We start from the raw sequence: 12,004 nt of genomic DNA on the forward strand, positions 1-12,004 counted from the left end.
GGTGTTTGGGTCATGAGAGTGGATCTCTTATAAATAGATTAATGTCCTTTGGAGAAGGTAAGTGAGTTCTCGCCCCACTCTCTTGGTTCCCCTCTTGCCATGTGATCTCTGTACCCCTGCTCCCCTTTCCTTTTCTGCCATGAGTGGAAGCAGCCAGAGGCCCTCACCAGATGCAGCTGCCCAACGTTGAACTTTCCAGCCACCAGAATCATGAGACATATAAACCTCTTTTCTTTATAAATTCCCTAGCCTCAGGTATTCTGTTATAGCAATGCTAAACAGACCAAGGCACTCCCTCACCTTCACCTTGGGTCCCTCCAGCTGAGGTCTTACCATAGCTCTGTGTACTACTATGATACCTATCTGTCTATCTGTCTATCCATCTGTCTGTCTATCTATTGATCTATTGTTCCTGGCTCAAAATACCAATAGCCCTTGCTGTAACATTGGGGCACTTTAGGCCTCAGAAAACAGAACCTCTCTGTCTTTGACCTTCTGCTGCCCTCCTTCCATCTGCTCCCTTATCTCTCCAAGGCAGGATTTTTCCCTGGGTTTTCTTTCTTGGAGCTGGCAGTAACGAAATTCTCTGACCCACCTTTCTAATTGTGAGTCATAAAACCCCCATTTCAGAAGAAGTCCTGCCCCAGGCCCTGGGGGAAGGAATGCTGCACAGGGAGACCGAGAAGAATCTGAACAGACAGGCCTTGCTGAGCTTTCCCACTCAGCTTATTAGTATTACATCATACTCCATTCAGTCATGGTGGCCAAACATGCCTGTCCAATGACATCTCCATAGAAGGCCCAAGAGGACAGGGTTCAGGAGCTTCAGGAGAGCCAAACACATGGAGGTTCCTGAGTAGGAAATGTTTGAGGGGCCATCTCAGCTTCAGAACTCTTCTAGGGTCAGCTAAGGTTTGGCCTGGCATATCCTGTCCCCCGCTTTGGCCGGTGCTTCCATTCCCTAAATCTCTTCACTGCATGCATCCCCCTCCCACTACCTTCATGCCATCCTTCGTGCAGCACTACAGGGCATTCTTTCTAGGTAACAGGGCTGTCTGTGGCCTGGGGGCATCTTTTGTCCTGCATTTGCTCATGGTCAGCACTCTTGTTTGCACACAAGAGTAGAGTAGCCAGCCCCACTTGGGACAGGGACATGAGGATCCCAGAGCACTGCCGCAGAGTCCTGTGTGTGGCCTCCAGCCGGCGTTCATGCTGTGCTCCACAAAGGGCCCAGCCACCCTCCACCACACAAGACATCCTTTACTTCCTGTTTCCAGTGGACAGAGCTGCTGCACATCTGCTCTTGAGTATAATGACAAGACATGAGTCCCATTTACAGAGCACCCACTAAGTGCCTGACACTTCACCTCTGTCATCTCTGATTATCACAGCAAACCAGTGACACAGGTATTATTATCGCATTTACAAAGGGGGAGCTAAGGCTCAGAGGAGGTACATTTAGACAAGGTCACGTAGCTATACACAGCAGGGCTGAGGGACAGGATTATCTTTAGGTCCAGGCATGAAGACCTGCCCTACCTCTGTGCTTCAGAGAGCACAACTCTGCCCCCTTTCCATCTCATGGGAGTCAAGTGTGCCTGCCCACCCAGCACACTCCCCATCCGAATACCCCACCACCCTCCAATACCCGGAGGGTGGAATTCCCTGCCCAAACAGCCTCAGGCACCCTTCTGGGTCTACATGAACCTCTTGCTGTGTTCCCTCTTCTGTGGTGTGGGCTGTGCTGCGGGAGGTGGGGGTGTCTGCAAGGCAGGTGGACATAGCTTGGACACCTATGTGCAAGAGCCCTGACATGGCTAGATTGAGCTGGGAGGAAGTAGGGGCAGGGCAAATGGGTCTTCCCCTCTACCTCCACATTCCAGCCTGGAGCTCCAAGAGCTGAGAATTCCAACCTTGAACTTCATAATAGAACTATTACAAAGGTCTCTTTGTCAAAGTAGGAAGACAGAACATGTTTTATGTAACAGTTGTTGATTTGTCACCTTTAAATGTGTTGAAGTGTGAGCAGCCCTGTCTCCTGACTAAAGTTTCACCTTCTCCTGCATCCTGATGCCTACTGTGCTGTTAGGGCACCCTTGGGGTGTTGGGGAAGGGGGACAAATCTAGCTTCCCTAAGCGTGGACCAAGGTTTTCTTGGGGGCTCTGGTGCATGACACCAGCAGTGACAGCCTGTAGCTGAGCTGTGTGTATCAAGGGAACTATTCTGTGGATTGGCACTTCCTGCATATATCAGGGTGTGGCCAGAATTCACAGTTTGAGGAATCCTGTCCTCAACAAACTAGGTATCAGGGGAGCCTCTCTCTTTCCTGAAGCTCCTCTTTGACCACACTCCCTCCACCTCCCCCGAGATCCCCAGCAGGTCTTAGCCACTGCACCCCTCACTGAACCCTTCCTCCAGGCTTTCCAGCCCTCTACCTGGGGTCCTCCTCACCTGCTGGGGGCTCCTCCAGCACATCCCACTCTAAACCTAATGACCCCTCGGCTTCCCTTCCTGGGTACTTAGCATTTGCACAGAGGCTTCCAGAGCCCTTCTGTACCCAGAAGAGTTTCTCTCTAACAGTGGGATGGGAGGCAGTGTGGTTGGGCCACAGGTGATGGGACTAATGCTTTTCTTACTAAATTCATCCAAAGGCCACTGCTCAGAGTTTCTTTCATGGTCGACAGTTCTTTTTCTCATGTGGTTGTGTGAGTGTGTCGACATGCAAAAGTGTGTGTCCATTTGCATGAGTATGCACAGGTGTGCATTTGTGTGCATGCATATGGTTTTTGGAGACTCCCAGGCACTGGGCACTGAGCCCCTCATGAGGCATGCCCTGCCTGTGTTTTTCCAGGTCTGCCCTCACCAGCCCAGCACTCATGCAGCCAGGGCATTCCAAGATAAGATTCTGGCCTTGCAGTTCTGAGACTCTCGGACCCTGTGTGAGGACGGTTGCAGCTGGCACTGCTACACATGGAGATGGAGCAGGACCACACGAGTATGGCAGTTACAAGCCTTGCAGAGCAGTAATTTTTAGGGGGTTTGCAACCAGCCTCAGTTTCCAGAGAACCACTGCAGAGCTGTTTATAAAAGAGGCAACTTCAGTTGACTTCTCTCATCCCTGGAGCTCCTTCCTGACTCTTCAATCTGAAGAGTTTACTTCTGCAAGAGGAGAAGGAAACTCCCACGTTTCCTTCTGCAAGAGGCCTTGGGCAAGCTAGCTGTCCTCTTTTAGAATAAGGCACTGACCACGGGTAGCTGGCTGTTTTTTCATTCCTACTTAGCCATTTCACCACTCTTTGGTCTTCTTAATCTGTTTCCACCTGAATGAAGCTTTGGCTGGCCCACATCAAATGCACTCACAGAGAAGAGCCGCAGGCGCATGCAGACTCATCATCTTCCCTCCTTTTCTCACGTTACTGTGCCTCCCAGCCAGCAGAGGAAGAGTAACTCCAAACTGGGCAGTTTACCTATGTGTTGGCAGTGTTACCCAGAGGTTTAGAGTTGAGGAAAACAGCCAAAGTGAGACGCCTAGTTAACTGGCTGATGCTGCTTTTCCCCTCCCTTGGCCATGCAGCAGAGTATTGAGTCGTGGGGGGCAACCCACAGTGGCAAGGGCTGAGCAGTGACTCCTGGCTTTTTCCTTCGCCATGTTCCCTTGGGCCACTGACTTCCATCTTCAGGCCTATCAAAGAGTTTTTGTTTATTTGTTTGTTTTGTTTTCTTCTCTCTTTCTCTCTCTCTAAATTTTTTTTTTTGAGTCAGCATCTCACTCTGTCACCCAGGCTGCAGGGCAGTGGCATAATCATAGCTCACTGAGCCTCAAACTCTGATGCCCAGGCTGTTCTTGAGTTCCTGGGCTCAAGTAAGCCTCCTGCCTCGGCCTCCCTAAGTGCTGGGACTACAGGCATGAGCCACTGTGCCTGGCCCTATTAAACAGTTTAATACACCTATCTAACTGCCCCTTGCCCTGGCTCTAGATCCTCAAGGGGAGTAGCAGTTGGCCACAAGGCAGAGTGGGGCTGAGACAGATCCAGGTTTGAAGCCAAGCTTCATACTTGCTAGTTGGACAAGCAGCTTAACCTTTCTAAGCCTCAGTTTCCTCATCTGTAAAAGGGATTGTGGTAATTCTCTCTCAGGGGTGGTTTTAAATAAATAATTATGTAAAAACTTGTGTGCAGCTTGGCATATAACAGGTGCTCAACAAATGGTACTTGTTAACTTTCACCAACCCCACTGCCTACCTCCATCTACATCAGCACACCAGCCCACCATTACTGTCAGCAATGTGCATAGGGACATGGGTCAGGTGGCAAACCAGCCCTCTCTATGTGGGAGAGGGAGAAAGGAAGAGAATGAAAGGAAGAAATGAGGAAGGGGAGAAATGGCACATGGCCACTCCAGAGACTTCCAGCCTGGAACAGTGGCTGTAGCATTGGGCCAGCCTATGACCAATAGACCAGATAGCTTAGCTGGTCCCAGATCCCCCATTTCAGAACAACCTACCCTCTGATCCTATTCAGACTCATGTCCTTCATCTAGGCTGGAATGTTCTAGAATCTGTGGGGCATGTTGGACACAGCTCTGGAGCTCTTGAGCCAGGCAGACCTGGACCCAAATCCTAACAGGATAAGGTCAACTTACCAGCAACTTACCAGCAGGATAAGGTCAGTCATGTCATTTAATTTCTCCAACCCTCAGTTTCCTCATCTGAAAAATGGGTATAGCAGTTGCTATGTCAGAGGGTTTCTGGGTAGTGTAAGTGGGATCAAGCCCAGGTCCTGCTTGATACACAGGAGATGTTCATTTCCCAGTAGTTTTACCTTTTCCCCCTTTCTGCCCTGCCCCCCACCACTGACCCATCTTCTACTCACAAGGGATTGGGTCTCTCAGCGTTAGGGCCAACACTTCATGCTTCCTACTTAGGAGAGGCACCCTGAGAAACAAGTGGGGACTGATAGTCTGAGTAGCTGAGTGAGTTTGACCCTAGGTATCATGTGACTTTGCCACAGTTCTTTGCTATCTTGAAACCTTAGTTTCCACATCTGTAAAATGGAAATAATAATGATCTTTGATCTTTGTGGTGAGGATTGAATGAAAGTGCTTGGAGCTCAGAAGGGGAGGAGCAAGTGTGAGCTGCTGGTATCTATTGTTAATATTGCTAATGTTACCATTGTTAAAGTATTTCCTGTTTTCTTGATGTGGGTAGGTCAGAGAGTATTTGGTTTCCAGGGTTACAAACCTTAGCTAAAGGCCAGTGGTAACAGGAGTTTAGATCTGGCCTGGCCACCTCCAGCTGTGTGTGGAAAGGAGCTGGTGTTTTGCTTTGGGCACGCTTGCAAGCTGGGGCTCATATGACATGTGTCCCAGTGAGTCACCTCGCAGAGTCAGAACCCACTAAGCACATCCCGGGCTGCCAGGGTGTACTGAGAATTGTCTCAGCACCTCAGACGAGTCTAAGTCCACCAGGAATTCTCCCAGGAATTAATTGCTGCCTGGTGCCCAGGGACCCCATCAAGTTTCTGTGATGTTCTGGGTGGGTAACTTCCCTGATCAGAGACTTGAACCTCTGCCCCTTTGCTTCAGCCGCCTGTGACAGTGGGGACCAAGTGGGTCGCAAGGCCGGAATGTGAATCCGGCTTCCATCACCTACCAGCAGCACCAACAGGAGCCATTAGACTCCCTTCTCTGCCCCTCAGCTTGCCCTGGGGTACGTAATGACCCTGACTGGTTATTATGTTTGCAGGCTGTTGTGAAACTCTAAGAAGAATCCAGTGAGATCATGTTTGGGAAAGCCACATGCAACCCTATGTGATAGGATACCAGCAAAATTCGAAACTCTGTCATGTAAATTTAGGCACTGTCTCTTTTTCTCTGGTCTCAATTTTCTTGCCTGTAAAAGGAAGGGTTTGGGTTAGATTGGCATTCCCAGAGTGATGATTCATAAAAGAAAAGTTCAGTGTTTAAATAAATCTGGTAAAGGCTACACCTGTGATCCCCCTCCTGGCACATCACAGCATGCACTTGTGTATCAAAGGCTAGGAGAAGCCTGCAAGAAGCAAACCTATTTTGCTTTGCTTAACCTAGATTTTACTAATTTGACCACAGAACCTCACTATTATGGTTATGATTATTACTACCACAAATATTCTTACTGTTATGATGATTAGTATTGATTGCTGTGCGTCACCTTTGGAAGCAGCCAGCTGAGCAGATGCCCAGGAACTTTGCAGCTCTTGCAGACACGGATCCAAGACTGGGAGGGGCAGGGGTCTGCCAGGTCACACTCTGCCCCTGTGTCCTCCAGGTGCCTTCTTGATCCCGTACACACTGTTCCTTATCATCGCGGGGATGCCCCTGTTCTACATGGAGCTGGCTCTGGGACAGTACAACCGGGAGGGGGCTGCCACCGTGTGGAAAATCTGCCCATTCTTCAAAGGTAAAGAAGGGGTGGGAGGAAGTTTCAAGGTTGTTCATAAAGGCTTCCCTGTTGCCCTTGGGGAATCTGCTCCAGTGGTGAGATCTAAGGTAGACCTCCTGTCATGTGGGATTCACAGGTATTGACAAGGTCAACAGTGTCCCCCATTCCAAGTTACATGGAGAGCATTCAGTGTGTTGGGAATAGCATTAGCATAGAAATTCTGGAAACCTGGGTTCTAATCCAGCTTACCTGCTGAGTGACCAGAGAGTCTATTTCCTGTATGGGAAATTTTTACGTAAGTATCAGAAGTACCCAGCACATACACCACTACTCTCTCCTTTTGCTCCCATGGCAGACATTAGAAGTTGATCATGGATCTTTTTGAGCCCAGCCAGAAAGCTGATTCAAAATCCTTAGTACAATAGCCACAACTAGTTGATTGCAGCAGAAATATAACACAAAGCCTACTTGCATTTGGGACTAAGAACACATCTGCAGAAAGTAGCCAGAGCAACTGCTATTTCTTGGCCCCTATACAGCTGGGAGAAGGGCATGGAGGAAGAGTTAGTCTCTCCCAAGCACTGGTTGGAGAACTGGGCAGATGGCAACGAGGGCCAGTGTGATTCCCATGAGCCTCTTCTCAGCTGGCATGTGTCTCCTGAGTACCTCCTGTGTACTCAGTCCTGTGGGAGATACAGCTGGTGCAAGAGTCTTATAAGACATGTGCATTCGTTACTTTTTTTGTTGTTAATTGTCAGAAATTCAACTCAAACTGGCTTCAGTATAAAAGAGAATTGCCTTCTGTTACAGTAAAGTCCGGGGATTGGCTTCAGGTATAGATAGATCCAGATGCCCAAATAATGTTATCTGGAATCTATCACTGTTTTTGTGTTTCAGATCTGTTGTTTTCTCTTAGCATCAGTCTCAGGTAAATTCTTCTCAAGTACCTGCAAAGATGGCCATCAGCAACCCCAGGCTTAAATTTTACCAAGTATAAATTTTACCAAAAGCAAACAAGTAAACAAACAAAAACCCTTATAGAGTCATAGCTTCCTTAAAGGTCCCAGAGAAGATGCTCATTGGTTTAACTTGAGTCATATGCCCATCTACTAACCAATCACTGTGGCTGTGAGGAAGCAGTGCTCTGATTGGCCAGGCGTACATCTCATGATGGAGGAAGAGTGGGGAGTAGCCTCATCCACACCTCATAGGCTAATCATAGCTTAAGGCTAATTCCTTAAAAAGCAATGTTGGGTAGGTAAACAATACATCTACCCTAGAAAAAAGCTATAGAACTATCCGTAAAGGAGCTTGTGATACATTGAGGAACACGATACTGGCACCCGAAGCAAGTGGTTGAGAGTAGGACCCAGAAGGCACACAGGGCTGAAGTTCCAATCAGGGAGTGCTTGCTTGGGTTTCCCCAGAAGCATTTCGGAGACAAGGATATAAGCGTAAGGAGTTAGTGCGGGAAGTGATCCTCAGGGAGCAGCAACTGGGGATAGGGAAGGGGAGGCAGCCATAAAGGGTGTGCACCAAGTCCGTGCCACCCTGGGCAGGGAGCTCAGTCCCATCAGGGAAGAATGTGAACATCCGTCAGTGTTATCCTGCCCAGGGGGCGAGGGAGCTGGATACTTATAATCCAGCTCCTAACATGGCTGCCCACTGGGGGCAAGAAGGTGGTGAGTGGGCAGGGGAGCTCCAGTGGAAAGAGAGAGCTCTCGGGCAAAGAGATGGCAGGGGCCTATGGACTCTGGCAATCTGCTATAGCACGTTTCCTCAATCCCCGGGCCACGGACCAATAACCGTGCAGTCGGTGGCCTGTTAGGAACCGGGCCACACAGCAGGAGGTGAGCAGCGGGTAAGTGAAGCTTCATCTGTATTTACAGCTGCTCTCCATCGCTCGCATGACCGCCTGAGCTCTGCCTCCTGTCAGATCAGCCGCGGCACTAGATTCTCATATGAGCGCAACCCCTACTGTGAACTGCGCATGGGAGGGATCTAGGTTGTGTGCTCCTTATGAGAATCTAACTAACGCCTGATGACCTGTGGTGGAACGGTTTCATCTTGAAACTACCCCCACCCCAAAATCTATGGAAAAATTGTCTTCCATGCAACTGGTCCCTGGTGCTGAAAAGATTGGGGACCGCTGTGCGGCAGGAAACGAGAGGCAGAGGGAATGGGAGTGCAGTGGTGGAGCCACACCCAAGGAGAGGTGGCTGTGGGGCTGGGCCTGGGAGACTCCTGCCTTACCCCCTGTCCCCGCCCAGGCGTTGGCTATGCTGTCATCCTGATCGCCCTGTACGTTGGCTTCTACTACAACGTCATCATCGCCTGGTCACTCTACTACCTCTTCTCCTCCTTCACCCTCAACCTGCCCTGGACCGACTGTGGCCACACCTGGAACAGTCCCAACTGTACCGACCCCAAGCTCCTCAATGGCTCCGTGCTTGGCAACCACACCAAGTACTCCAAGTACAAGTTCACGCCGGCAGCCGAGTTTTATGAGTAAGTCACAGACCCCTTGTGCTGGGCCTGTTGAGGCCAGTGCTTGGTATGACCTGAGCCGAACACTAAGGAAAGTCATAGACCAAGGAGACGCATGCCGTCAGGATATTAATGTTTACTGAGCAGCCACTGACCTGATGCTGGGTGAGGGGCTGAGGACACAGCCATGGTCGAGGTAGTTGGAGGAGCTTGCGTTCTGGGGCAGGGAAGTGGAGGCGGGCAAGATAATACACAAATAAACAGGTAAGGGAGTGAGAATGTTTTAGAGTGTGTGTGCACTTCAGGGAATGCAACACTTTCTGGGGTGTGTAACTGCTCTTAAAGAACTGAAACCAGGTATGTGGGAAAAATCAATCATGGAGGGAAAAGAACGGTTGTGTGGGTAGTCAGGGAAGGCCTCTCTGAGAAGGTTACATAGGAACTGATGATGTCAGAGAAGGGAAGAGCTGGGGCTCCAGGGCAGGCGATGAGCTGCAGGTTGAACCCAAGTTGATTTGACCCTAAAGCTGTTGTTTGACTCACCCTGGGCTGCTGTCCTTCTGGAGTTCCTATGGGGGAATGTAATCAGAGCTTGGAGAAAATTCAAGAAGTGGGAAGCAGGCCAGCTGTATGCAGCTCTGAGAAATTATTTGGACCATGTGTGCATGAGAAGCACTGGCCGTTGGTGCAAGACAGAATATCATTAAAAAAAAGAAACTTTTATGTTGAAATACCATTATACATTAAAAGTAGTAAAAATAGTGCATATACCCATCACCCAGTTTCCCCAATGTTGACAACTTACATAACCATGGTATGAGTTTGAAACCAGAAAATTAACATTGATACACTGTTAGCTAACAAGCTGCAGACCTTACTTGAATTTCACCAATTTTCCCACTCATGTTCTTTTCAGGTATTTAGTTGCCATGTTTCTTTAATCTTCTCCAATCTTTGCTCTTCCTTGATTTTCATGACCTTAACACTTGAAAAGTACGGCCAGTTACTTTGTGAAATATTGATTTGAGTTTGTTTGTTGTTTTCTCATAATTAAACTGTGGTTATGCATTTTGGCAAGATTACCCTAGAAATGATGCTCTGCCCTCCTCAGTTCATTCCATCAGGGGGTGGGGAGACATGCTGTCAATGTCTTGTTACTTGTGATGTTAACCTTGCACACTTGGTTAAGGTGGAGACTGCCAGCTTCCTCCTGTGTAGAGAAAGTTATTTTCCTTTTTTAAGTAATGTGCCTTTTAAGGACATACACTGAGTTTATGCAAATATCTTGATTCTCATCATACTTTTGTCCACATTTCTTAGCATTCGTTGATGATTTTTGCAAGTAAGGACTATTACCATAATGTTTATCTGGTTGTAATTTCCTATTTCCATCATTTCTTCTATTTTATTTTATTTGTTGTTTTTTGAGACAGAGTCTCGCTCTGTTGCCCAGGCTGGAGTGCAGTGGTGCCATCTCGGCTCACTGCAACCTCCACTTCCCACATTTAAGTGATTCTCCTGCCTCAACCTCCTGAGTAGCCAGGATTACAAGTGTGCACCATCACGCCTGGCTAATTTTTGTATTTTTAATAGAGATGGGGTTTCACCATGTTGGCCAGGCTGGTCTCGAACTCCTGGCCTCAGGTGATCCACCCATTTTGGCCTCCCAAAGTGCTGGGATTACAGGCGTGAGCCACCACCCCCAACCTATCATTCCTTCTAGATTAATTGGAATTCTTCTTTAAGGAAGAGTTGTCCCTTCTCCCCTGTTTATTTGTTTTTTCAGTTATTCATTTATATCAGTATGGGCTTCTGGATATTTATTTTATTCTGTAGTCTTAATTCATAACTATTATTGTTGTTGTTATTATTATTTATTTCAACTTTCATTTTAGATTCAGGGGTACACAAGCAGGTTGTTACATGGGTACATTGCATGATGCTGAGGTTTGGGGTGTGATTGAACCTGCCACCCAAGTAATGAGCATAGTACCCAATAGGTACTTTTTAAATTCTTGTCCCCCTCCCTCCCTCACTCCTCACTCTTGTTGTCCCCAGTGTCTACTGTTCCTGTCTTTATGTCCATGTGTACTCAATATTTAGCTTCCTCTTATAAGTAAGAACATGCAGTATTTGGTTTTCTGTTCCTGGATTAATTTACTTAGGATAAGGGCCTCCAGCTACATCCATGTCCCTGCAAAGGACATGATTTTGTCCTTTTTGTGGCTGCATAATATTCCATGGTATATATGTACCACATTTTCTTTTTCTTTTTCTTTTTTTTTTTTTTGAGACCAAGTCTCTCTCTGTCACTCAGGCTGTAGTGCAGTGGTGTGATCTCGGCTCACTGCAACCTCTGTGTCCCAGGTTCAAGTGATTCTCCTGACTCAGCCTCCTGAGTAGCTGGGATTACAGGCACCCACCACCACGCCTGGCTAATTTTTGAATTTTTAGTAGAGACAGAGTTTCACTACGTTGGCTAGGCTAGTCTCAAACTCCTGACCTCAGGTGATCCACCTGCCTCGGCCTCCCAAAATGCTGGGATTACAGGCATGAGCCATCACACCCAGCCACCACATTTTCTTTATCCAATCCATCATTGATGGGCACCTAGGTTGATGACATGTCTTTGCTATTTTGAGTAGTGCTGCAATGAACATCCATGCGCAGGTGTCTTTTTGGTAGAAGGATTCATCTTTCTTTGGGTAGATGCCCAGTAGTGGGATTGCTGGGTCGAATGGTAGTTCTATTTTTAGTTCTCAGAGAAATCTCCAAACTGCTTTCCACATTGGCTTAACTAATTTACATTCCCACCAACATTGTATAAGCATTCCCTTTTCTCGGCAGCCTTGCCAGCATCTGTTATTTTTTGATTTTTTAAATAATAGCCATTCTGTTGGGTGTGAGCTCATAACCATCATTATTTAATTTGTGGCTTCCCTGAATCCTCTCAGCTTCTACTTCCTCTATTTATGTCCTTGAGGAGGGCAATGACTGACTTGTTTTCAGCCGCCTGATTTAAAATGTTTGCATAGCACTCTGTTCACAATGTAGCATCCATTGTCTTCATCCCTCAGACGTGGGTCAATTCCATTTTA

At 47.8% G+C, this 12,004-nt stretch overlaps 1 protein-coding gene across 6 annotated transcripts in view; it reads left to right on the forward strand.

The window, feature by feature from the left end:
• Window positions 1-12,004, forward strand: part of SLC6A2 (solute carrier family 6 member 2) — a 50,409-nt gene that overhangs the window by 7,304 nt on the left and 31,101 nt on the right. For all 6 annotated transcript variants that reach the window (XM_054452564.1, XM_054452562.1, XM_063655162.1 and 3 more), the window contains exons 3-4: window positions 6,306-6,437; window positions 8,690-8,927. In XM_054452564.1, the coding sequence (XP_054308539.1) occupies window positions 6,306-6,437; window positions 8,690-8,927 (370 nt within the window). The remainder of the gene's footprint in view (window positions 1-6,305; window positions 6,438-8,689; window positions 8,928-12,004) is intronic.

Source organism: Pongo pygmaeus, chromosome 18, assembly GCF_028885625.2.
Source record: "Pongo pygmaeus isolate AG05252 chromosome 18, NHGRI_mPonPyg2-v2.0_pri, whole genome shotgun sequence".
Lineage (NCBI taxonomy): Eukaryota > Metazoa > Chordata > Mammalia > Primates > Hominidae > Pongo > Pongo pygmaeus.